Genomic DNA, 25,711 nt, shown 5'->3' with positions numbered 1-25,711 from the left:
TACTGGTCCCCTCACACCACTCTGTGTCTTTGTTCCTGCCCATTCCTCCACTTGGAATGTCTCTCCCAAGCTGTTCCTAACTTCGGGGAAAACTCACTCATCTTCAGAGTTCCTTTTGAAATGCTTTCTTCCATGAAACTCTTTTTCCCCCACAACTAGAATCAATCTCTCTTCTGTCTAAAGAAATTCATTTGTAATCTCCCATCGGGTTTCATTTTGTTCATGTATTTCATTGTGCATTTGCTTACCCCTACTGTATTGTAACATCCTTGAGGACTGCAACCATTTTGCCCCTCTCTGCGTGTTCTATCTTCCCCCCGGTGCCTTTAAACATGGTGGGAATTTGTAGAATTCTGAGAGCAGTATTTTCATTGGGAGCATTAGTTCCAGCAAAGAGGAATTGTATGGCCTTCAAGTGCCTGAGATTTGAATGCAAGTGGCCTGGGGTGGAATCTCAGTCCAACCACTTAACCAGTTTATGACCTTGGCTGGTAGCTAATTCTCTCTGAACCTCAATTCCTTCATTGGTAAAGTGGAAATAATAAAACTTAGTGACAATGGGGTTGTTGTGACAAGTAAATGAGGCAAATATAAAGCACTTGGCACAGTGCCTGGCACATAGAAAAGACTCAACTAATGGTAGCTATTTTTATTAGTAATAGTATTACCACTAGCAGAGCCCAAATAGTCTCACCTTATATTTAAATAAATTGGGAGGGATCCCTGGGTGGCGCAGCGGTTTGGCGCCTGCCTTTGGCCCAGGGCGTGATCCTGGAGACCCGGGATCAAATCCCACGTCGGGCTTCCGGTGCATGGAGCCTGCTTCTCCCTCTGCCTATGTCTCTGCCTCTCTCTTTCTCTCTCTGTGACTATCATAAATAAATAAAAATTTTAAAAAATAAATAAATAAATAAATAAATAAATAAATAAATAGGGAGAAAATGGGCTAGAGAGGGGAGATTTTGCTAGCTCTGCCAATTCCAAGGACTCCTCTATAAAGAGCAAGGACTCCTCTATAAAGAATAATCATTTTATAACAGGGCTGCCCAGAAGAAGTAGAATGTGAGTCACACGTATGTAATTTAAAATCTTTCTGCTAATCACATTAAAAGAAACAAAAAGAACAGATCAATTGATTTTAATATGTTTTATTTAACCCAATACCTAAAATATTATCATTACAATGTACAATCGGTATAAATAATTATTAATGAGATAGTGTACCATTTTTTTGGATCGAGTTTTCAAAAACTCAGTGTCTACTTTATCCTTATAGCACATCTCAATTTGCTCCAGCTGCATTTGAGTGTTCAATAGCTATGTGTCACCGGTGGCTACTGTATTGGAAAACAGAGATTTATAATACTGAATTTTAAGACATTGGCCTCACAAATGAATCAAATCACACAAGACTCTCACTGAATGTAATTGGGATTATGGACCACCATGTTTCTCTGAAAATGATTAGAACTGAGAGTAAACACTGGGTTTTGGTCTTAACTCTGACATTCACTTGGTAGATTTGGGTCAAACCATTCATTTTGCTGTGCTTCATTTCTCACATCTGCCCTGGGCCTTAGCTAGATCACAAAGCCATAAAAAATTTGACCAATCCCTCAGCCCAGTCTATCTCATCACCACCCAACCCCCTAGGCCTAATCCTGAAACCTGAAACACATATGCCCACACAGCTTACCTATGGTGGAATTTACTGGAATGAGTCAGTAAGATTTATTAGTTGAGGCATCACTAAGACTTGTGCTCTTAGAGTTTACTTTATGTGTTTTGCCATTTCCTCAGAGGTTATTCCAGCTTCGGAGAGCATTATTCTTAGAATTTGAGTACTTTGAATTACCTGATTCAGTCATTTCCACATCTGGCCCTGGGGACCCACTCAGTCCAGATGCTGTCAGTGAAGACAAGGGGGAGGCAGGAAGCCAGAGGAAGTGGCTCTGGGCTCCCTATCCCCACATTAGGCTAATACTTGATGTGCCACATTGCTGTTGATTTCGTCATGGAGATTTTATTTGAACAAAGGATTAAAAAAAAGTTTGAAACCCAGTCCTTGTCCCATCTTTCATTTGGAGGGGAGGACAACAATACCGTCAAGGCTCATACAACCCAACCCCAGTTTTAGTGCATTTTTCTTCACTGCCATATTATTTCCTTTCATTTCACCTATTGATATTAGGAGGTGTTTTGTTTTGTTTTGTTTTGTTTTGTTTTGTTTTGTTTTGTTTTAAGAACTGACTGGACTTCTGCAGTTCTAATAGAAACACCTTTTCACAACTGAGACCTGTTGACAGGAACAAACTGGTCACCCTGAGTTCATTTCACTTCAGCATGTGTGATCTAGTGTGAGGAAACAGCTGGGTGAGGAAGGAGGCTTGCCTTTGCTTCTTCTGTGACCTATAGGTGAACTGCCTCATCAGGCGACAGCAGTGCCCTTGCCCAGCCAAGGAAAATGGGATCCACGAGCATTCTGATGGCTTTCTTCCCTGGTCTTTCTACTCAGAATCAACCCATAGACACAGAATTAACAGAAGATAGGTGCACAGCACTAATCTTGAATGTATGTTTTAAAGCATAAAATAACTTTATTCTGACCTTACTCCAGACTGCTATAACAGCATCCAATGACCAAAAATGATTTCAGCAGCTAAGGTTGATTTGTGTTCAAGGCCCAGACAGTTTCCACCATTCACCCTGTTTTCTCAACTCAAAGCTGCATTTTCTCTTGCTTAAAAAATTTGCATATTTTCTCAGTGCCTGTTTCTGACTCACAATAAACAATGCCCAGACCTCCTGCCAAAAAAATGTCCAAATGCGAAATAGTTGCTATAATAGTCGTTTTTGTGATGGCAACTTTGAGCTGTGTGCTTTTAAATTATAATTACTTTTTTTTCCTTACAAAAGATGTGTATCTCTCTTGATTGCTGTAATTATGATTCTATACCAGCAAACAGTTATAAAAGATTCATGTCATCGCTGTGCTTCATAAAACCCGTGCCCTTCAATGAGCTTCCTTTGGTGACTGTTTATGTGTTTGTGTTTAATTTGTGGCAGAGAAATCTAATGAGAAGCCATTCATCATTGGGTGCATGTAAAAATTTGTGTCTTTAATTAAATAGGCAGAAGTGGATAAGGCAAGCCCATTATTGGCATGGCAAGATTTAGAAACAGAGAATGTTAGTAGGGAGAGCAACCTGAGAAAAATATCGTCCAACCTCATCCTATGGATGACATTCAAAATTGAGAGGGTGGAAACATGTGGTTTAGGGACTGAAAACATGTGGGAGCAAGAATGGGGGCCCAAGTTCAAAACCTGGCCCTCACCCTAAGGAACAATGACAGAAGCCAACCCAACTTCATCATTCATCCTTGTTTTCAGGGATGATGGATGGAATCCACAGATTGGTGAGGTACCGGGGGCTTACCTAAGGAAGCGAAAAGGGGGACCTTAAAATAGACCATGACATCTACCTCCCACCCATTCAATTAGAGCACCCCACTTAGATCTGCTTTACAGCATAATGACTGAAAAATAAATTCGTTGGCTTTTTTCCCCACATGTTAAAGTTTGATGTTTACTAATGTCCTTTCTCCAAGTCTCAGGATTGGAGATGGATAGATGTAAGCTCTTATACATGTGGCTGTGTTGTCCATTTAGTCATGTAGCAACTCTTCATTGAGGACCTTCTGTGTTGGTCATTGAGTATGCAGTAGTTGTATACACAGGCTCTGCTCTCAAAGAGCCCATAGTCTAGAAAGGGAAAGTTGCAGAACAGAGTGGAATCACTCTAGAGAGTTAAGCCCAGGGAGCCCTGGAAGCAGATAGGAGAGGCAATCCACCTGTCAGGGATTGGAGGAAGATGAGGAGAAAGAGGAAGAGGCTGAGGAGGAGGAAGAGAAGTTTAGGATTGATTTCCAGAAGAAATAACAGATGGTAGACCTTCCTTTTAATGTTCTTTACTTTCTTTTCTGTGTATCTTTAATAAAAGCTACCAGGAACTCCTTTTGGAAAAAAAATGAGAAACAAAAGTTCTTTTCTTTCTTTTTTAAAAAGAAAATATTTTTAAAGTAGGCTCCACACCTAACCTGGGGCTCAAACTCATGATCCCAAGATCAAGAGTTGCATGCTCTAACAACTGAGCCAGCCAGGCACCCCAAGAAACTAAAGTTTTCAGAATTGTGAACCCTTGTCACTTGCTGACTGTAATATTGGGAAAACTGCTTAATCCCTATGAAACTCCATATCAACAGCTGGATATACAGAACTAATGATAATAGAATGTACCTTAAAGCTTGGTCACAAAGATTAAATTAGATAATATGTGTGAAAAATCCTTATAAAACTATAAAGCACTATATAAATGTTCACTGTTATTCTTGCTAGCACTTAGCCAAAGGCTCTAATTCCAACTAACTTACATGATTTTTTTCAACTAAACCAAGATTTTGGTCTTTAGGAGGTTTGGCAACTGGGAGCAACTGGGAAAAAAAAAAGCCATTTCACAATATGTCACAATTAATAGCAATGGCAGTCATGAAATCTTCACTAAAAAGTGGGTTGTCTTTAGTTTGAGGATGAAGAAAATGTGTTCAATTTCTTAAACCACCATTATATCCAATCCTTAGCTACCTTGTGATTAAATGATTGGTATCATTTCTCACTGTTTGGGGATCTATTTTAAGGGCTCCTCTTTTTCTTATTCCCCCTTAGGTTGGGATTCTCCAGGCCTCTGCTCAACCCACTTGCTAAGGTCAAAACCTTAGAGTATGTTTAAGGAAACTAAAACAAGTGGACAGGCCAGTGACATGGGTAGTACACACCTCATCTGATGCAGGTGGTCTCACTCGAGGCCAGCCTATCCCTCAATATTGTGAGATGGTTATTTTCAACAGAAAATGCTCTTTTTAATGTGAGTGTGAGCTATGCCAATTGCTAAATTCTCCTCTGCCCCCTCCACTTCCTAACTCAAGTCCTCTTCACTTAAAGGATTTGCATCAACCCAAAATTTAAAATCATTCCTGTGCTTAAATCCTGTGCCACTGTCCTGCTTGGGAGTAGAGTTCAGGTTCTTTAATTTGGTGTTTTGGATCCTCTGTATATACAAATGTGAAGCCAGGGGACACCTGGGTGGCTCAGTGGTTGAGGATCTGCTTTGGCTCAGGGCGTGATCCTGGGGTCCTGGGATCAAGTCCCACATCAGGCTCCCCACAGGGAGCCTGCTTCTCCCTCTGCCCATGTCTCTGGCTCTCTCCGTGTGTCTCTTATGAATAAATAAATAAAATCTTTAAAAAAAAAAAAAAAAAAGTCTGAAGCCAGGCACAGCTCCTTCAAGGAGCTCTCAGTCTCATAGAGAGACCTGGTAAACTGGCCCCAGTACAGAGTTCCCATAACTCTCTGTAGGGTTCTCCCCTTACCCACTGCATAATAATTACAAATGTTGTGTTTGTGAGCTCCTTGAGGAAACGGACTGGCGTTTGGAGAGCAATGCTTGCTCAAGGTTTATTGAATGAATGAATGAATGAATGAATATGATAAAAGTTCATTATAATCTACCTCTAGAGCTGGGTTTTTCAGGCTTCATCTGGGTTTAAAATAAACCCAGTCGGTTAAAAAAATCCAACCAACCAGAATTCACTACAGATTTTTGCTATTATTGTTCTGTTTTTTACATTCAAGCTTGAGAAAAAAAATTCAAGACAAAATGAAAGACCAACCACCATAAGTTTTACTTCTATTCTTACTACATCTCTAGCATTTCCACCCAGGTTAAATCAGTGCCTGTTCATGTCCTCACATTCTATAATTTCCAAATTATAAAAGAGTTGACACTCCACAGGATGATCCTAAAATGTGAGCTATTTGAATAAAGAATAACAAAATCTCTCATGAAACATGAAATTAAAAATGAAAGTAGAAGACATTTGGTAAAGGTTAAAATATTTTCTAATCCATTTTCTTCTTCTAATTCCAGATGCCCTTATCTTGAATGCTGAAATTTAACTGTTCCGTATTATGTTCTAGCACTTACTCGTTAATCACAATCCTTCATACTTCAGACTAATGAATGGCAACAGTCCATTTAAGAATAGGTTAGATTTGGTAGTTGTTACAGTGACATTTTTTTCTCAAAAAATACAAAAGAATGTATGTACGGCATTCTTTATAATAATATGTTCATAGAGGATTCTTGGAAGATTTTTCAAAAGGAGAAGCATTTGCCCCACGTGGTTTTTGGTTTTGTTTTTGTTTTTGTTTTTTCACTCTGGCATACCAGAATTAATATGATTCCCTGGCTCTGTGTCTCCTCCCCAGAGTAGCTTTAAATGCAATCCGGCCTCTAGAGGCCTGTTCATAACGTCTTGATCTTTCACTTATTTTGTATTTCTATGAAGGAAAAAATGTTTTAACGCTTAAGGGTCTTATTTATGAAGTAAGGGAAAAGGTAGAAATGTGTGTTGAGTAAACCTAGGTTGCCCCAAGGGCATTATGTTATAGCTTTCCCAAAGAGAAAGTGGTCCTTAAAAAAAGGAATTCCCAATATTTCCTCCCAGACTAAAACCTTGTAATTCAGATGAACTCTGAACTGAGACTCTTTGCATCTCATTTTCTTATTAGGTTTTATTACAGCCAACAAAACTTTTAGTGGTGAATTAGTTCCCTTCTCAAGGGTACCCCAGACTCCCATAATGTCTGTGCAAACTAAAATAATGAAATGGTTTTTAACCAAGCCCTTGGGATTAGAAAAAGGAAAAAAGAAAGGCTGGGGGGCGGGGGGGCGGCCTTCTCATCTCTATGCTAACCAACATGTGGTTTTCTAGTCCTTTCTCTTGCCTGTGAAAAAACAGAATTTAAAAACGGAAACGCCACTTGGCTTGAAACTCCATTTAAAATCATTTAAAGATTTCTCTCCTAAGCTCTCATAAAATACAACTCACTTCCACAAGAAATATGGACAAATTAGTCTTAAGCCCATGGCTCAGATAGGATTTAGGGGAGTAAATAGATGCTTTCAAAGGTACTCATGGTGTTAAGAAATGACATCTGCTCCACGCACCTAGGTCAGAAGCACCAACATAAAAACAAATAGTTTTAACACAGAAGGGTGAAAAGCATTCTGTTTCATACTTTTACATTACGCCATTCATTTATAAGGGCTACTTAATGTCTACTATGTATCAGGCATAGGACTGGCTCTTGCCCTCAAAGAACTTATAATTCAGTCGAGAAGCCAAAACTTAACATGATTTTGAAAAGACAGGATTAGCAGAAGACAGAGTGTAATTAAGTGTGAAACGATGTGGCACAGATGCTAAGTGACCTAGCAGATCACAGAAAGAGAAAGATCGCTGAGGGCTGGGACTGTCAAGAGTAAATATTTTCAATAAACTCTTAAATACACCAAATTTTAAAGTTGGTATGATTTGTTAAACAAATGCTGCTCGTTTGTAATTTTAAATCATTTTCGTGATTCGCCATTCCTCTCCAACCAGTTGGGAAGGGCAGACACCAAACAGCTGAGGCTGGCAGGAGACCTACATCTTTAGACTCTCCCTGGGTTTGCTAATGAGGAAAGAAATATACTGTCTTGTTGGATGACAGAGAGAAGAGCTAAACAGATTTTGCATGGAGAATAGGAGATTTAATGAACAGGAAATACAGAATTCTGGCTGTAACTTTTGGTATGGGTTTTTGTTTCCATCAAACTTATCTCTTCATGCTAAGCAAGTTCTAAGTTTTGAAGCGGAGTCAGGCTTTTTTAAAAAAGAATTTTTTTTTCATTTTTAAAAATCTATGTTCACCATCTATTTTCCTTTATAAGAAAAGTGGACTAAAAAGAGCAGTGAGAATTTTCTAATTCCTAAAAACGATGGTGTGGGGGCTGCGGGGGTGTGTGTGGGATATTTAGCATCCTTTAAAGCTGCAGCATCTCTCTGTACAGCAACTTCTCTTTTGAAATCGCAAACCTTCGGCTGTGCAGTTGCCCTCTTGATCTTAAAATGCGTTTCTACTTTAAAGCTCAGCCAAGATCCCGGTGTCTGTGTGTGTCTTACCTTTCTAGTCTTTACAGTGAAGGCGCTTTGAGCCCAGTGAGATTTGTTATAAGAGTTTGAGCTGCTAACACAGAGGGCATGTCTCATCTTGTGTTTTGAGTAACTTTGGGCAAAGTTTGGGGAGTTGTAGTAAGCGTTCCTTTTTCCCCATACTTGTTGCGTTCTGAGTCTTCCCCCCCCCAAAGAAAAAAAAAAGTCACTGAACCACCCTCCCCACACCCCCCACCCCAACCCCCAATTCTAAAAAGCAGGATTCCTTCTAACAGCTGTACAACCAGCCAAAAGAGCACACTCGCGTGTTTCCCCGCAATAACGTGAGATCAGTGAATCCAGTCTTAGAAAGGTCTCCTTGGAGGCGTCCTAATCAAGACTTCCAGCTTTCTGGGAGTGCGTGCGCTTCATATTTTGCCCCTTCTGCCTTCCTGATGAAAGTGGACCGACAAAGCGTGGAAGCGGTCTCTAAGCAGCCAAACGCAAAGCCTGCAAGCACGCTCCGGCGAGCCGAGGTTAATCAATATTCCAGAAGCCTCGGGTTCGCCCCCTCCCTCCCCGCGGGGGTTTCGTGTCTCCCCACGCCCCCTTTCCCGGGCGCAGGCTCCGCCCCTTTTCTTAAGTCGCGCGGGCGGCAGGTCGCGGGTGCAGAGCGCTTGCACGGCCCGCTGGCGGCGGGGCCCGGCCGTCCCTGCAGCGCCGCGTCCCGCTCGCACCGCCGGGGCCCGAACACCCGGGCACAGTCGGCGAAGGTGAGTCTGACGCCCTGCACGCCCGCGGGGCCGCCCTGCCCGCTGCGCCTCTCCGCCACGTGGGGGGCGGGGGCGGGGGGGGTCCCTGGGGTCCCCGGGGTCCCCGGGCGAGCCGAAAAGCCGTAGCCGCGGTGCTAAAGTCCGCGTTGGTGACCTGAGGCTGCGAGCGCCTGGTGTCTGCGCCGCGTCCGCGCTGCACGCGGGGTGGAGTCGTTCGGGCTGGATGCGGGGTAGGTTGTGTGGTTCCGGAGCCCGCAAAGAACCGAGGCGGAGCGGCCTTAAAAAGTGACTGGAAAGGGACCCAGAGGTTAGTGAAAAAGAAAAAAGAAAAAGAAAAAGAAAAAAAATCTGGTCTCTCGTGTCACTCCTCCTTCCCCCCCACCTCCCCCCCCCCCCCCCCACTCCAAGCTTCTGATCTGCTGGGAAGTCTTAAGCAAGCTGTGGGTCGTGTGGTCGCTGACACCCCCCAACCCCCCAACCTGCAAGTTTATTGGAGTCGAAACTGCTAAGATGAGTGTTGTTTTCCACACTTGGACTTGTCTTCTGCTTCGCAGTTGCCTCCCCCGCAGACGCACACGCTGGCTGCTCTGCACACGCGTCCACAGGCATCACTGACTTTTACTTGGATTGATCACGGGAAAGATTATGGATCACGAATCTTACTAAAACGGGAGGAATCCTTTGGCTTTTTTCAGAACAACTCCTCTCCCCCAAGGAGAGATAGACGTATTAGAATAACCTAGGAGGACTTTAAAGAAACTAGAAACCCCACACTGTAAAGTTTGGAATGAAAATTGGATTCATCTCATCGGTTGTAGAGCAACATCCTAAATTTCGCAAAATCCCAAACTTTGAAATAGCCAGAAAGTCGCTGATGGTTTCTTCAGAAGGCTCTGATATGGTTGCCGCAAAGACGAATACTTACTTTCTACTTGTAGTAAAAATGGGGATGAATTACCATCCGGATAATGTATAGATGGGCTCGGGGAACTTTGCTTATTTCAGGGAAAAACATTTACAAAGGACCCTGCAAGGCAATCAAATATATTTCCGAAGCCCTGTGCATATTTTCTTCTCATTGCATTCTTTTCACAACTATACTTATTAACTGATATTACCATGTCTTTTCCTTAATGAGGAAAATCATTACTTTACTATATATAACAGAAAGCTCTGACGGTGAAATATCAATATCTTAATTCATTTTATTGACCTGGTTATGCCTTCACCATGTACACGACACAAAGCCATCAAGTAATTATTGAGCGCTTCCTGTGCATTCAATTCAATTAGACATTTATTGAGAGTGAACATTGTGCAAAAAGCACTTGGCTGGATTCGGGGGAAACGAGGGGGTGGGAGCTGCTCAGTCACGCTGGGCTCTGATGAACCCTTTTATAGGCTCCTTGGAATGGGAAAGGCAAATGTTTTTAAATAGAACACACGTTTCTGCTCGTAGATTCTTTTTTTAATTGCTCATATATTCTGAATTTATGCACATTTCTCACACATGGTCCAGTAAAATGTGCACATCCCAGCCTTGAAACCTGGCATTGCGGGCTCTCTAGCCCTTGAGTCCTACTCAGGTTATGCAGTGTGCCAACAGCTCGCCCTGCTGTGGGGCAGCACGGACTTCTCACCCCTGCAGGCTGTAACTCTTGTCTCTTCTCTCTCTGTCCTAGTTGTGTTCTCTAACACCAAAGACATCTGGCTTTCCGGGGGTGATTCCGAGACATTGAAGTGCAAAGAAGAGACTCTCCTAGAGAAATAAAATATGACTAAAAGTAATGAAGAAGAGCCCAGGACAGGGGGCAGGATGGAGAGGTTCCAGCGAGGAGTTCGTAAGCGCACACTCTTGGCCAAGAGGAAGGTGCAGAACATCACAAAGGAGGATGTTAAAAGTTACCTATTTCGGAATGCTTTCGTGCTGCTCACTGTCACTGCAGTCATTGTGGGTAAGTCACTTGATAACAACCAAAAAAAAAAAAAGAGTCTTGTTTTCTCTGGGGCATCTGACTGCCTAGGCATATTATCAGATGGACTGATTGTAGTATTCAAAATAACAGTCCCGGCTTTATCTGAAGTGGAAGATTCTTTCCTCCCATTAAATGACAGTCTGTTGGCATGTTTGAAGCAATATATATGGTAAACACATGGGAATCTGAAAGAAGCATCATTAGGCATTATGCAAATCAATTGATTGTGTGGAGAAGGGAAGCAAATCAAATGTTATCTTGTCTGGAGTAAGGATAAAAGAGTGATAATTTAATCATTAGGCCTGAGCAGTTAAATAACAGTAAAAACAAGCAGGCATGCTAGATTTGGCCCAAATGTAATCATTATGCGATGTCACTTTCACTTAAAACTAATTTATACAATTAGTACACCCAAAATGAGGTACAGGTTCCTAATAGTAATTATATTCTAACTGGTGCTGACTTGAAGTTGAACATCATGCCAGAGGAAGAGGCTGAGCCTTGTATATGTTTGCACTCCCCCACCCAGTGACTGGGAAAGGTAAATTGAGAAAAATGTTGACACAGATCTTTTTCATTCATTTCTTGCCATAAATAGCTACCCCTTTTCCTGAAACTTTTCAGCCTCTTACAAATGTAGCATTGTTAACAGCAATCTGTACTAATAAAACATTGTTTTGTTTGATTTATTGGTATCTGAAATCATCGTTTATTACCTATGGGTGGCATTAATCCTACTTTAAAATATAGCTGAAGAAACTACTTACTTGCAATTTTTTGCTGAACCAATATATAAACCATTAGGCCAATAAATGTATAAGCCAATGCCATGTTCTAAAAATTGTCTAACTTAACTTTCCAGTTATGTGACCCAAAAGGGGAAGGGGGGCATTTGTGTACAGTTTGAATTTGGAATTTGCCAAGATCTCCATCAAATATAAAGAGGTAATAACAATAAAAACTAAGAAAATTTTGTAGCCCATAACTATAATAACTTTATCCGAAAAACAATAGGGTTCCTAAAGTGTAGGCAAATAGAAATACAACAGGAGAATAGTTTGTCACAGGACTTTAAACATATTCCATTTCAACATCTTTTGCTCCTTTTTAGTAATTGTTGGTGATTGATGATTGCTCAACTAATTTTAGAGATGTTCAAAGAGAAAAGGTTCTGATTGACTCAGAGAAGCGACGGGCTTTTTTTAGTAGGTTCCCAGGTTGGCTTTTTTTTTTTTTTTTTTTTAAGATTTTATTTATTTGAGAGAGAGAGAGAGAAAGTGCACATGCAGGTTGGGGGAGGGGCAGAGGGAGAAGCTGACTCCCCACTGAGCAGCGAGCTCTTGCAGGACTCAATCCCAGGCTCAATCCCAGGACCCCAGGATCATGACCTGAGCCAAAGGCAGATGCTTAACCAACTGAGCTACCCAGGCACCCCAGATTCCCAGGTTTAAATACATTCCTGGGAAAAGTATTTCAGTGCTGTGTCATTGTCTTGTAAGTTGATGTAAAATGCTTGGATGACCGTCAAGCCAAACAGTAGCTGCTGCCACATAATAATAGCAAACATTTATATAGTACTACTCCAACTACTTTGTAGGTGTTTTGCCTATATTAGTTTACTTAATCCTCAGGCCTGTGCGTGAGTGGGTGGATATGATTCATACGATCTTAATTTTATGTCTGAGAATAGTGAACATGGAGAAATCAAGCAACTTGTCCAAAGTCATGCAGATACTAAATGTTACAGCTGAAAGTCAACTCAGGCTATCCAGGCCAGAGGCCATTCTCTTAACCAATTTGCCATCCTGTCTTTCTGCTCTGTGAACTAGTTGGCATCTTCTGAGAGGTACCAGGAAGAGAAATGCTGCATCTTGGTAGAGGCCAATTAGCAAGCAATGCTAGATACATTCACATAGCATTGTAATTTTACTATATGATTTACCTAGTTAAATCAGCAGAAAACTTATAATTCTCCTACAAATGATTAAGCCACATCCCTCTCATTCATTTGACAAATACTCATTTATTCTGCAGTCCTACCCCCATAATAATAGAGCTCAGTGCTCCTAGAGTATGTTTGGAAAAGATGCCGAAACGCTTATTCAAGATGGTGTTCTAAACACAAGAAGAGTTCCATTTCTAGAAATGTTTCAAAGAATAGAGGAAGGGAAAGTAATGAAACCTGCACATGGGAGGCAAACTGATGGAGAAGCAAGCTCTTAAGTGATTACAAAGACATCTCTAATAGAAGGAAGATAATGCCAAGATTTAATAGTCCATTTTCTCTATGAGTTCTGAGATCATTTCCTAGCCCAGTGAGGACTTTCCTAACATTTGAGAGAACTGCAGTGAGTTGGCTGAGCCGGGGTAGATAACTTGGCAGGATGTCCTCATGGTTGGCTTTACTAATGGAAACTGAAGAGGTAGAAGTAACAAGAAGTCACTAACAAAGAAGCACATAAAAAGAGCTCATTGACAGTCAGGGAGACCACTGCGTCTACACCAAAGACTTGGAATGGCAAATAGACAACTCAGGAACAGACTGAGAGAAAGAAGAACCCTCCAGTTATCTCTTGATATGTCTTCCATTGAGGGCCCAATGGAAACAAAGGCCCCATTTAGCTTGTCACTGGGTACCGTGTCTACATTAGCCCTAAAAGAATAATAAGAACATGTCTGGACTTCAACTCTCTAATCTGTTTGCTGCAGCATAAGAAAAAAGCTGAAAACATTCTAGCAAGGAAGGAGAAAAGTTAGTTTCCCCAAAGAGGAACTGAGAATAACCAAATTCTTAGGTTGTAATCTCTTTTAATAAAAAAATATATGTAAGTAAAAAAAAATCTATATATTGGGTGGATTTTTTGGTTCAATCTGTTTTGTTTGGTCTCTTTGAAATAAAATCAATGTGCATTTAGTATGTAGAAGTGGAAACTAGAAAAGTATTACAGAGGAGGAGTAGAAACACATGAATCCGTATATTCAGATTAAAGTAGAGAATTGTAAATATTTCAGTACCAATTTCTCTACAAGCACAGGCCTGGAGCCACTTGTGCAATTTGATGTCAGTTCTAACTGACATTTCTAATGTCATGTCTAAGCAAAGTCAAAGTCTGAATGTGCCATGCTGTGACAAATCCACCTAACGGGGGCAAATTAGCAACCTAAGAGAAGGCATGGCCAAGTGTTAAGTCCCTTTAAGAGGGTTCATTATTAAAGCCGTTAGATAAAGTGTCTCCCAGGGCTGTTGGAGGCATCTGTCTGACAAAAACCACACCGGGGAGAGTAGTTACTATCTTTCTCCCTCCAGGAAGCACTTTCTGGTTTCAGACTGTGGTAAGTGGGATGAGGGTGACCTTAGACATGTCGCTGAGAGACAGGGAAAGTCCTTCATCGTGGTCAAGTCACAGAATGCCCATCTTTCCATATCCAGGAAACAAATTGCACAATAAAATGAAAAATGAAATCTCAGGCTAAAAATTTTTGAAAAAATGGGTCATAAGACCAGCTGTAAGGGGAAGGAAACTACAAAGCATTGCGATAGAATTATTGATGGAGTTCACAAACACTGCAACTAGCATCTCTCTCTGCTGTGTGTCTACACACACACACATACACACACACACACACAACTTTTATGTTTGGTCTGTCCTTTATATGAGTTTGAGAAAAATTGGTGACTTCTCAGAAAAGAAAACATAGCAACTGGGGCACCTGGGTGGCTCAGTGCTTGAGCATCTGCCTTTGGCTCAGGTCATGATCGCGGGATCAAGTCTTGAGTCAGGCTCCCCTGCAGGGAGCCTGCTTCTCCCTCTGCCTATGTCTCTGCCTCTCTGTGTGTGTCTTTCATGAATAAATAAATAAAATATTTAAGAAGAAAGAAAGCATACTGACAACATGTGTATAAGGCATTTCCCATCATTCCCTAATACTCTTCAGCAATGAATGTAAATTGTGCTATAATATAATGCATTCAACAACATGAAGGAGATACGAGAAAGTGGCCACTGTGGCTGCCCCTGGGATAGGAGCTGGGGATCTGGTAATGGGATAGAAGGAATATGACTTTCCTCTAAATAAAGTTTTTGTATGGTTTGAAGGCTTTTTACCACATTCATATATTACCTACTATTATCTATTGTCTGCTCAATAAATGTGTGGTTTTATTTAAAGATTTAGTGCTATTCAGCAGTTTAACAAATACTAAATGTTGGGTGTCTGGCCTGTGCTATGCAACGGGGAGTCTCTGTCCACAGGTAGTTTTTAGTAGGAAAGATGAATAAAATGAGATGACAAGGGAGTAGACAAGGTTCAGAATAGACAAATGGTAACAGGCAGTTTCTAAATTATCTCTAACCTTTTTTAAGTGAGATCATATTATCCATACTGTTCTATATAGTATACGATTTTTGTGTTGATACTTTAGAAGTTCTGCTTTCTTAACAGCCATGTGGGCCTTAGATATACCATGTGGGGAAAAAAGAGTGTGGCTTCGGACAAAGGGTAGACGTGGATTTATATGCCAACTGTATGATTTAATAGCGGTGTGCTCCTGGAGGAGGCGTTTAACTGCTCTGAGCCTCGGTCTTCTCATCTATCATTACACATAGAATATACATTACAAACACTTAGACTGTGTGCCAAGCACTGTTGTAAGTGTTGTTAACACATTAGCTTTATTTAATTCTTGGAACAAGCCAGGGAGAGAGGTATTCTTATTCTCATTTCACAGATAAGGAACCAGCTCAGATATTTACCTACATCTGATGCATATTGACTGGGATTCAAATCCACCATTCTGGCCCTATGTTTATTCTCTCACCCACTGCACTCTTCCAAGTGCTGGTCCCTGCCCTTGGGGCATATCCATTCCCGTTTTAAGACATCAATTAGCTAAGGGTGTACACTGACCCAACAACAGGAGTGATGGAAAGGAGGGGTGAAGTTGAGACCTCAGTACCAGAAGTACTCCTGCACCCTGACAATTAATTGCATGTGAGCATTAGCAGAAGAGCTGGACTGCAGGCCGCCGGTCCAGTTTCTGACTTGGGTGCCTGTGGGTGGAGGTGCTACCGGTAAAGGTACAATAGAAGAAAAAGATTGGGACAAGAATGGGAGGGGTGATTTCAGTTTTCTGGATATGTTGATTTTGAGATGCAAATGCTACAACAGAGAGTGCAAGAGGCTCACTGTACATATCTTGAAGGTATTTGGATGTTGAGACTGAACAATAATCAATGAATCAGATTATCCTCCTGCATAAGCTACTCTGTAAGTAGACTATTCTCAGAACGCTGTTAACTCTAGGCCCTTCTTTATGCATGAAGCAAGGCCATAGTGGTATTCTGTGCCTTGCACACATACACAGTATCTAGCTGAGTCAGTTCAGTCAAAAGTTTATTGATGTGGTTAGCCATCGGCTGCTGCACTGAAATGATTGGCCATGGGACCAAAGGAGCCAACGGCTTGCGTTGGTGGTGCGGGCACTGTGTGCACCCATGCGGGCAGCTTCTCAGCTAACCAAGAGATGGGCATCTCACCCGTTGGACAACAGGAATCCCAAAGAATGGTGAACAATTTCCACACTGGGATTTATGGTTTCTTCAACACTTCCCGGAAATGAAGAGAGGGAGCTTCAGGAAGCTATGAGAAAAGGTGGCTTCTGGGATAGGCCCTCCCCTGGTGCTGTGGAGCTCAGCTCTTCAGAGAGGCTTCTGGAGACAGAGAGCTGGGAGGGAAGGGATGAGGCCTAATGAGCTCAGAAACAGTGGATTCACCATGCCCTGCTCTGGAGAAGGGACACAGAGATAGGATGTAGGGACTAGTGACTTTCCTCTGCTTTGTTTTCACCCCCAGGGAGCAGAAATACAGAAAAATTGTCAGGGACAGCAGTCACAACTACCTGATGTGTGCTCACAGCCCACTTGGATCCTGGCCCTCAATTTCATTCTCCAAAAGCATTCCAGGGAGCTGCCTCCTACTGTGGGGATTTCATCCAGTACAGTATTGGGGAGTGGATCAGAGGTATAGATTCTGGAGGCAGGCATTTTAGGTTTTATGTCCCAGTTCTGGAACTGAACCTCTGTTCCTCCATGTGTAAAATAGAATAATTGTAACACCTCTCTGCCAAGACTTATATCCCAGTTCTGCCGCTTACAATCATGTAACTTTTAATAGTTTCCTTAAGGGCTTGGCAGGTAGGATATCCATAGACCCTGTAAACCCCTCGTCTTTTGCTTGCGTCTTTGCTGGGGGCACCAAATGAAAATACACACTGATTTGATGATGCTGTCTGCTAGAGAATGGAGACCCAGGGATGTGGGGAGGCCAAGCCAGGAAGGGGAGAAGATGGTCACCTGGTTTAGGTCTAGGGTTTCGTTGGCTAGAGAAGAGAGCCAGGAAGACTTGTAAGAAGAGATTTAGTGGTTGTAAAGGGCTTTGAGAGGCAGAGATGAAAGGCTCCGAGTAAGAGATACCGTCATTATCTGTCCCTCACCCACCTGGCCTCCTGAGCCGAAGCAGAAAGTAATCCCCCAGCTCAGCCCTTATCTCAATCCAGAATGCTCAATGGAGGGCACGCCTGACGGGAGACATCTCTCTCGGGCAGAGGGTTGCTGAGAAAATGTTGTCAATAAATGTTTTAACCTGCTCCCTAGTGCATTTTTGTTTGTACCATGTGGGGCCAATCTGAGTTTGCAACCTCCCTGGTTTCTCCTTTTCTCCAGCATTTTGGGCTCTACTGCCCATTGCCTGCCACCCCTCTCAGAGTCGGGCAGGCTGGAGGGGTTCTGGAAACCTGGGAGGAGTGCTACTGGTTTCTAAGAGAGTTGAAGCCCGGGTAGAGGGCTTGAGGTATGGGGTACATCAAATACAGGGTAGAGGCTTGATATCATTCTAAGATGATCTCTGGATTTTATTTTGCTGTTTTCCTCCTGTTCATTCAGATAATGAGAAAAGTAAGCAGGCAACTCCAAATTTGTTTCTCTTTTGAGTAGGTTATCAAATCAGCAGGTGTGTTTGGAACAACGACCTGCAGTAATAATACCTTCCCGTGTTGCTGTGTTCCGGTTCACAGAGCCTTTGCCCGCCCAGTGCACTCTCTAGCAATGCGAGTCCAGGGCCAGCCAGCCTGGAATGCAGCTGAGAAAGCCCTGGGAGTCTAAAGGTCCTGGTTATAGACCCAGCTCTGCCATCAACTCACTTTATGATTCAGGACAAATCTCTGGGCCTCAACATTTCCTCATGAGCAAATCACATTTGGACTAATGTCTGCTTCCACCTCCAAAATTCTATCATTTGAAGTCTGATTTGCCTTTCCCCTAAAGCAGAATGTATGGAATAAAACACACCAGTGTTTTCTTTCTACCCCTTGACACAGTACAATTGCAGGCACCTTTATCCTATACAGTTAATCCAACCCATTCTAGCCAGGCTTTCCCATCAACAAGCAGCCACCTTCTCTCACATTCAATTCTTGAGGACCATCGTGTTCCCAAACTCTGGGTGCGATCGCCAGTGTTGGAGCATACAAATGAGGCATGCCTCTGCAGAAGCCACCTCCGCCCTGCAGCCTTCTGCCCATCTCTCATAAATCTGAGGAGGAAAGCTGTGAGTCTCTGTTTTTGCTATAGAGCCAACAAGGCAGTGAAGAGCCTACATTTTCTGGAAAAGGCAACTGGAATTTAAGCACTGTCTTTTCCAAGTTGTGCATTCCAGGTGTTAGAGTACTTGATATTTATGGAACACTGGGGTGCTATCATTCATCAACTATTTGGTCTGGCAGCGAGGTGAGCTGTGTCATTGCTGTGAGGTGAGGAAACACACGGAGCATTTCAGGGCACAAAGTTTAGCCATCGTGTGTCTGCCGAGTATAAAAATGAAGAGCTGTAGGTCAAAGCTTCAGTGCTATCGGAGTTGCTCAGCACTTACTCCCCAACCCAAGAATGTTTCCATCACTATGCCCAATCAGGAAAGGTCCCTGAGTGGTTTTGAACCCAAAAAAGAGAAGAATAAAACCCCCCAAAACTAGATAAAGGAAGATATTCCCTAGACAAATTAAGACAAGAGGGAGTAAGGCACTCCTTTTTTCCCTCCTGTGTATCATATCAAGGAGTCAAAGGTAAATTTAGGAGCAGCAAGTTAAAAGGCACCCTTAATTTTTGAGTTTCAAGACTGAGTGCCTATCTCCAGAAACGGCAGCTCCATTCTTCTTGTGCCCAAAGAGACTTCTCCAATTCTCCGACAATGATTCCAGGCCACGGACTGCTTCTGCTTCCCAGAGAGAAAACAATGGGCTATTAGCGAGAGACTTTCTATTCAGGATCTTGTAAGATGAAGCTCATTTGTCCCTAATGGAGATGGACAATCGCTGCCCTTCTCATCATGAAAAGACGGCCCCTGCTTTGAGATGCATCCCATCCCTTGAAATTTCATCTTAAAAGCAAGTAAGCCAAAACCCCAGGGATACATGTGCTTGCTGGTGCCTTCAGCTTGTTGATGAACGATGAATCAGGAAGGAAATTGTGAGTCTTTTAACAAAACCGCCTATGATCAGGGCTGTCCTCCTCCTTCTTCTTCTTCTTCTTCTTCTTCTTCTTCTTCTTCTTCTTCTTCTTCTTCTTCTTCTTCTTCTTCTTCTTCTTCATCTATTTTTGTCCTCTTGAGTTTGTTTTTTTAAGGCAAATGAAACAGTCGTATGAAAAAGCTGTGATTCCATAAACTTCCCAGGGCTTTGTCAGTTCTGCCTTTGCGATGCTTTACGCAGTATGATGGATGATGGAAGAGTATGTTACCCTTGCCTAGAGGTTTACAAGGTGGCTTCAGCGCTTTGGTGCACTAGTAACCCCAGGGGCTGATGCGTTGAAGCATATGTGATCCTATAATGATTGAGTTCAGAGTTTTTTCAGATTCACTTCCTTGTCTCCAGAAAAAAGAGAGGGGTTTGGTGAGAAAGTGATCCACTCACTAGAAATCTGAGCGCGACTAGTGACTTTCCCCTCCATGACCCAAATTAAGTAAACTTATTGTTAAAGCAAATCAAAGCAAGACTGAGGAGAAACTAACCCAGACCCAAGGGGACTTTTTAGAAAGATCTAAGCATCTAGCAGAAATAATGTGGATGGGAATTCAGTCAGATTTTTTTTTCAAGTTTTATTTTTATTTATTTAAGTAATTTCTACACCCATCGTGGGGCTTGAATTCACAACCCGGAGACCAAGAGTCACACACTCTTCTGACTGAGCCAGCCAGGCGCCCCAAATTCAATCAGACTTTAAAAAAAAGTGAGTCCTTTTTGTTTTTTGTTTGTTTGTTTGTTTTTGCTTATTTATTTTATTTTATTTATGAAGTACATTTACATTGCCCAAAATTTTAAAAAGTACTAAAGGATATTGTTGTCAGTTTCTTGTGTGCCTTGAGAATTATTTTATGAGTATAAAATAAACACATACCTATCCCTTTTTTTTTTTTAAAGATTTTTTTTTATTAATGATAGTCACAGAGAGAGAGAGAGAGAGAGAGAGAGAGGCGCAGAGACACAGGCAGAGGGAGAAGCAGGCTCCATGCACCGGGAGCCCGACATGGGATTCGATCCCGGGTCTCCAGGATCGCGCCCTGGGCCAAAGGCAGGCGCCAAACCGCTGCGCCACCCAGGGATCCCATACCTATCCCTTTTTATGCCTTTTGTATACAAATGCTGGCCTAGTCTGTATAACCTGCTTTACACCTTACCTTTTTAACTTTACGATAAACCTTAGACATCATTCCTTATTACCACATAAAGAGCCTCCTCGTTCTCTCTTGAGGGTACAGTATATGGGTGTACCATCATCTACCGAAGCAATTCCCAATTGAAGGGCACGTAAATTGTTTCCGACTTTTAGTATATTTGTTAAACGGTATAATGAATAATCCTGTGTGAAAGTTATTTCCACTAGGTAAAGTGTATCTGTGGGATACATCCCCAGAATTGAAACTGCATTGATAGTTTCTACTCAATCATACAATATTTTATTTTTTACTAGAAAGGAATGCAACAGGTGCTAATGATTTTAGTAGAATATTTTTTAAATGACAATGGATTGGACATTGAAAAGATTAAATTTGCCAATTTAATTGCCATCCCGCATAGCTTACACTAGTAGTGCAGTCTTAAGAAAAAAGCATCAGGCTTTTCAGAACTCCTAGGGTTCTTCTGATAGAGTTGTCTCCCAGAGTTGCATGCCATGTGGACTGGTCTGCATCAGTTACCCAGGGCTGGTTCTTCTGGGCACCACTGGTGGAAGGAGACTGGAGCAGGTATTTCCCACCTCCAGCAACAGGAAATACCAAAGGACAAAAGAGTGAGCCAAGCCAGGGCCCAAATCTCTGAAGGATGTGGGAACAGAGGAGTGGGGGAGGGTTGAAAGATCGCCTCACACAGTAGCTTCTCACCAGGAAATGCCTGGAAGTTTGGAGTGAAACCAAAGGGCAGGAGCAGCAAACCCCTTGGGCAGGTAAATTCACCATAACGCCTTGCCCTTCTTGTAAAAATAAACTAATGGAACTTATGTCCACCGGCTTCATCAGGCTTGCATGAGACAGACTTATGACTTCTCCAACTTGGGCTACAAGCTAGCCAAGTTCTAAAATAGAAACTTGTATTTGATCTCTCAAATAATTATTTATTGCCTACCTGCGGTAATAACTGTAATGGCCAAGTTGACGTATTTAAAAATGCTTTCATATGCCTTATCAAGGACTTTAGAATTCATGAGAAGAAACAAGATGAATTCATAATAAAGCAGCTAAGATTTATAATGCTTTGGGTTCACATGGTTCTTTTAAACTCAGAACCTTTAGGCAAGAACATTAAAGTTCAAGAGGATTTTAGATATTCCCCATTCTGATCTATCTCTTCCATTTTGTGGACCAAAAAGAAAAAAAAAAGAAAGAAAAAAAGAAAAGAAAAGAGAAAAGAAAAAGAAAAGAGAGGCCCAAAGAAATTATATGATTTGAAGACGTGTGCTGTGGAAATGGGCAGACCTCAGTTTGAAACCCCATTCCACCAACATCAGTCACTGGCCCTGTCACCTGGAAAAAGTGGCTTCCTCTTTCAAGGGTTCATCCTCCTCATCTGTAAGATGGTGATATTAAATCCTGTAGGTTTGATATGAAGATTCAGTCTTTAAGTAAAGTACCTACTGGCATCATTTGCTGGCAGCGTCAGACCCAGAACCTCATCTCGGAAATTTTGGTCCATGATCTTTCTATAGCCTCACACCCACTGTCCCTCATACTCAAAAAAAATCAAGCCTTGTGGGAGAAACAGGAAATCAGGAGCTATCACTTCTAGTCTGGGAATCTAAAAGGCTAAGCAGTATGAGAAATCGTAGTTCAGTTGAGATCCAGCTTCACAGATCAGGAGAGAGAAATCAGGGTTTGGAAGAAGGGGTGTTCCTGGGGGTAAGCTGCTGTGCTCACAGAACACGGTGGGGAACAGGATTTACTGTCAAGCACAGAGCAAAGTGATTCCTCCATTTGGTAAATGGGTAAATGTGTTCAACAGCAGCGGGGGAACAGGCACTGCTGGGCACGGGTCATCTGAAAGAGAATTCACTCATTCTGTTTGGTCACTCATATATACTGTAGGTGCAATATACTGAGCACCTACTACATGTCAGGAACAATTTCTGGGGCTTCATACATATCAACAAAAACAAACACCTCAGGGAAAAAAATCTTCATCTCCTGGAACTTTTATTTGAGGAGGCAAAGACAACAATAAGCAGCAAGCACAAGAAATTAGAAAATTATGTTGTATTTTGGAAGGTGATAAGAACTCCTGAAACAAAGCCAGCTAAGGGAGAAGAAGTTCAAGGTAGGTTTCAATAAGAAGATGACATTTGAGCTAAGCCTGGAAGGAAACCTGGGCATCTCTGAGAAGAGTGTCCCAGGCAGAAAGCAGAGCCAGCAACAGGACCATAAAGCGGGGTCATGTCTGATGGTGAAATAACATCAAGGAGGCAAATATTGAAACAGAGCAGGTGGCAGAGTAGGGGGTAAGTTCGAAATATGGTGAGGCTAGGGAAGCAGGCCAGGTGCAGCCCTCACGTGACTTTGGGCTTTTGCTCCATGTGAGATGAAGAGCTGTGAGGGGTCAGAGAAGAACAACACTCTGGGTTTTTTTAAAGTGCCCCTCTGGGTATCATGTCGGGAGGAGGCTGTAGGTTACGGCAAAGTAGAAGCAGGGAAACCAGTAGGAAGACCATGCAAAAGGTCCAGGGTGACATGATGAATGTTCGAGCAGCCTTCCTTTATAAATTAGCAGAAAAAAAAAAAATAGTGAGGCATAGGAAAGGTCACATGAAGAGTTCAAGGCAGGGCTAGAACTACAATCCCAACATCATTCATTTGCCGAACATCTACAGAGCATCTTCTCTATGCATGTGTCTTCACCGCACTAGAAGCAGCTTGATAAAGAGGCCTAGAGACCTTTGCATGTTAGACCCCAGCTGCCCAGCGCAGCTCATTTGTTGAGTCTGAGTGGGACCCGTGACCTGCTTCTAACCAATAGAATGTGGCAAAGGCAATGGATTCATTCCTGTGATTTTGTTGCCTAATTGGATCATTGTAGCCTTGAGACAAAGTAGTGTTGGTCTTTTATTGTCATTATTGTTGCTACATAAATGAAAAGATCCTACCTGGGAAATAGTAGTATTTTGTTGAGTAAAACCAGTATATGCTGTCAATGAAAATTTTGAAATCATTGTTTTCTTTGAGCCATCTTGCATGTGAGTAGACAGCATGGTACCCTTTCTAGCTAAAGATGTGCAGGCCAAGCTCATTCTGGGTAGGAGTTTGAATGTCCTCTGACTGGTTTGCAGTGTCAATGTTTGCAGAGCTAGTTGGCTCATCCTGGGTGGATGTTTGGTAGTTTTCATATGGTGGTCCCAAAATGTAAAGTTTTCCTTTCAAGACCAGGGCCACTATTACTTTTAGATTCCCTCTTGGCATCTGAGCATTTTGGGGGCATGATCTCCCTTTCTGGAGAATTTTGCATTGTGAGTAATAATTCTAGAAAGCTTTGGTCTGCATATCTGTTCGTGACAGTTTGGAGAGGGGGTGGGGAACTTGGGTAAAATTTTACTATTTCAAACTCCTAACATTTATCAAAAGTCCAAATTTTACTTCATCTTGTACCTCATTTTTCTACTTTTAAATATTTTCTGGCTTCTTGATATTTTCCATAATTTTATCAGATTAAATATGGGCCAAATTCTCAAAATAAGTCTTTAGCTTTTAACTTGCTACGCATGTCTGGCTTTCAAAAGGAAGCCTTTCGTGGTGTGTTCTTACTGAGGCCCTAGTGTACAAGTTGTGTCTTCGTCTAGAAAAGCGAAGTGATATTTAATCTTCCAAAGAAGTGTTTGTTGTATAGACTCTCTAGGGGAAACAGTGAACCCCGAAGGACTCATTTCTTGAGCTTTTTGTACTAGGAGAAAGTCTTTAAACAAAAATGCATCTTTGTTTATAGCATTCAACACAGTTCATTTTGATCACTTTAAATGTTCTAGCTAAAATATTTCCTAGATTCCAAAAATCCTGTAAAATACCAAAACAGGAATGATTTAAGACTGTTGACTTAGACTGAACAATCCAGATTGAATTGTGACATCTGTGTATCATATAATGTCACCGAGATGCAAACTACAAAGTTTGCTTCAGCTGTAACAAATCCCATGGGGAGGTTATTCGGATTTTTATCGCTGTTTTTGCAGAGTAATCAATAATAAAAGATCTGTTCTTTTGCATTAAAGATCTGGTGGCCATAAAGGTTTTTATTAGCTCTAGGAACCTCAATCAATGCGCATCAAGAACATGCAGAGTCCTCAGCTCTGCAGAGCCCCTGAGTGAGCAGCTTTACCAACAGTGAAGAAGGCCACCCCCGCCCTGCTGCCTCTAATGGGTCTGAAGGGCAGAGTAGAGGGCTCTGAAATGTGAGGATGTTTCAGGGAACACTGTTTTCATTGCCGGGCTGTGTAATCAGAAACCTGAACTGCTTACCCCGAAAAAGCAGTCTTCGCATTCAGAGCATTTGCTCCTCTTGATTTGACACTGACAGCTGGCTGACCTTACCACACTGACCTCACCTCTAATGCTGTCTGGCAGAGCAAAAGCCAAAGAAAAATGTCTCTTGTTTATTCATTCAACAAATGAATTGGAAAGAAAAGCTGGATGTTGACTTCATTAAGTAAAATCAACAAAACCTTTGCCCCACTCAGACTCTATATTAAACTAATTTGAAATGGAATGAAAAGGTAGGCAAAATGTAGTATATTGACTTGGGATCTTCAAATTAGTACCATGACTGTTGAGAGGCCAGGAGTACAGCATAGGAGGTGAGGGTCCAGGCTCTGGAGCTGGACAGCCTGAGTGTGAAGTCGACCTCAGCCATTCACCAGGCATTAAGGGAAGCAGCTTGACCCTTCTCTGCATTGACTGTGGCCACAACCTGTACCAGCTGTGACGTTTTGGCACACCTGGTACCTACCTACTTTTTCAATGATTCCGGTTCTTCATCTCTGAGATGTAGGCAATACTAGTCCTGGCTTCCATGGTTCTGTGAGGCAATGTGCTCATGAGGCCTTGGCATCTTGCGAATACTCAATGACGGCTGGCTATTGTCATTAAACATGAGAACCTGAAGCATGTTTTCCCTTAATGTCCTTTCTGGCTTTGCTACTGATTGTTTCCAAGGATTAAAACGTGTGAAGTGGAGTGAAGAGGCAAGCTATTTTAATTGATAAGTTTTGTTTAAGTTTAGGTAAGTCATTCCATCAGAAGGGAATTGGTGGAACCGTTTTTAAACAGTGACTTAGAACTATGATAAACATATTGTGAGATCCTCAACAAGTAAAGGGACCTGTGAGGGGTTCCAACATTGATGGGTGC

The 25,711-nt window shown here is 42.0% G+C and overlaps 1 protein-coding gene across 1 annotated transcript in view; it reads left to right on the top strand.

Annotated features, from left to right (window-relative positions):
* The first annotated feature begins 8,665 nt into the window (after positions 1-8,665).
* SLC1A3 (solute carrier family 1 member 3) overlaps positions 8,666-25,711 on the top strand; it is a 78,480-nt gene continuing 61,434 nt past the window's right edge. Inside the window, exons 1-2 of the mRNA XM_025436217.3 lie at positions 8,666-8,807; positions 10,490-10,762. Coding sequence (XP_025292002.1) covers positions 10,582-10,762 — 181 coding nt within the window. The 5' untranslated portion in view covers positions 8,666-8,807; positions 10,490-10,581. The remainder of the gene's footprint in view (positions 8,808-10,489; positions 10,763-25,711) is intronic.

Source organism: Canis lupus, chromosome 4, assembly GCF_003254725.2.
Source record: "Canis lupus dingo isolate Sandy chromosome 4, ASM325472v2, whole genome shotgun sequence".
NCBI classification, from domain to species: domain Eukaryota; kingdom Metazoa; phylum Chordata; class Mammalia; order Carnivora; family Canidae; genus Canis; species Canis lupus.
Note: the sequence above shows the minus strand (reverse complement) of the source record. Positions and strands in the feature narration are given on the sequence as shown.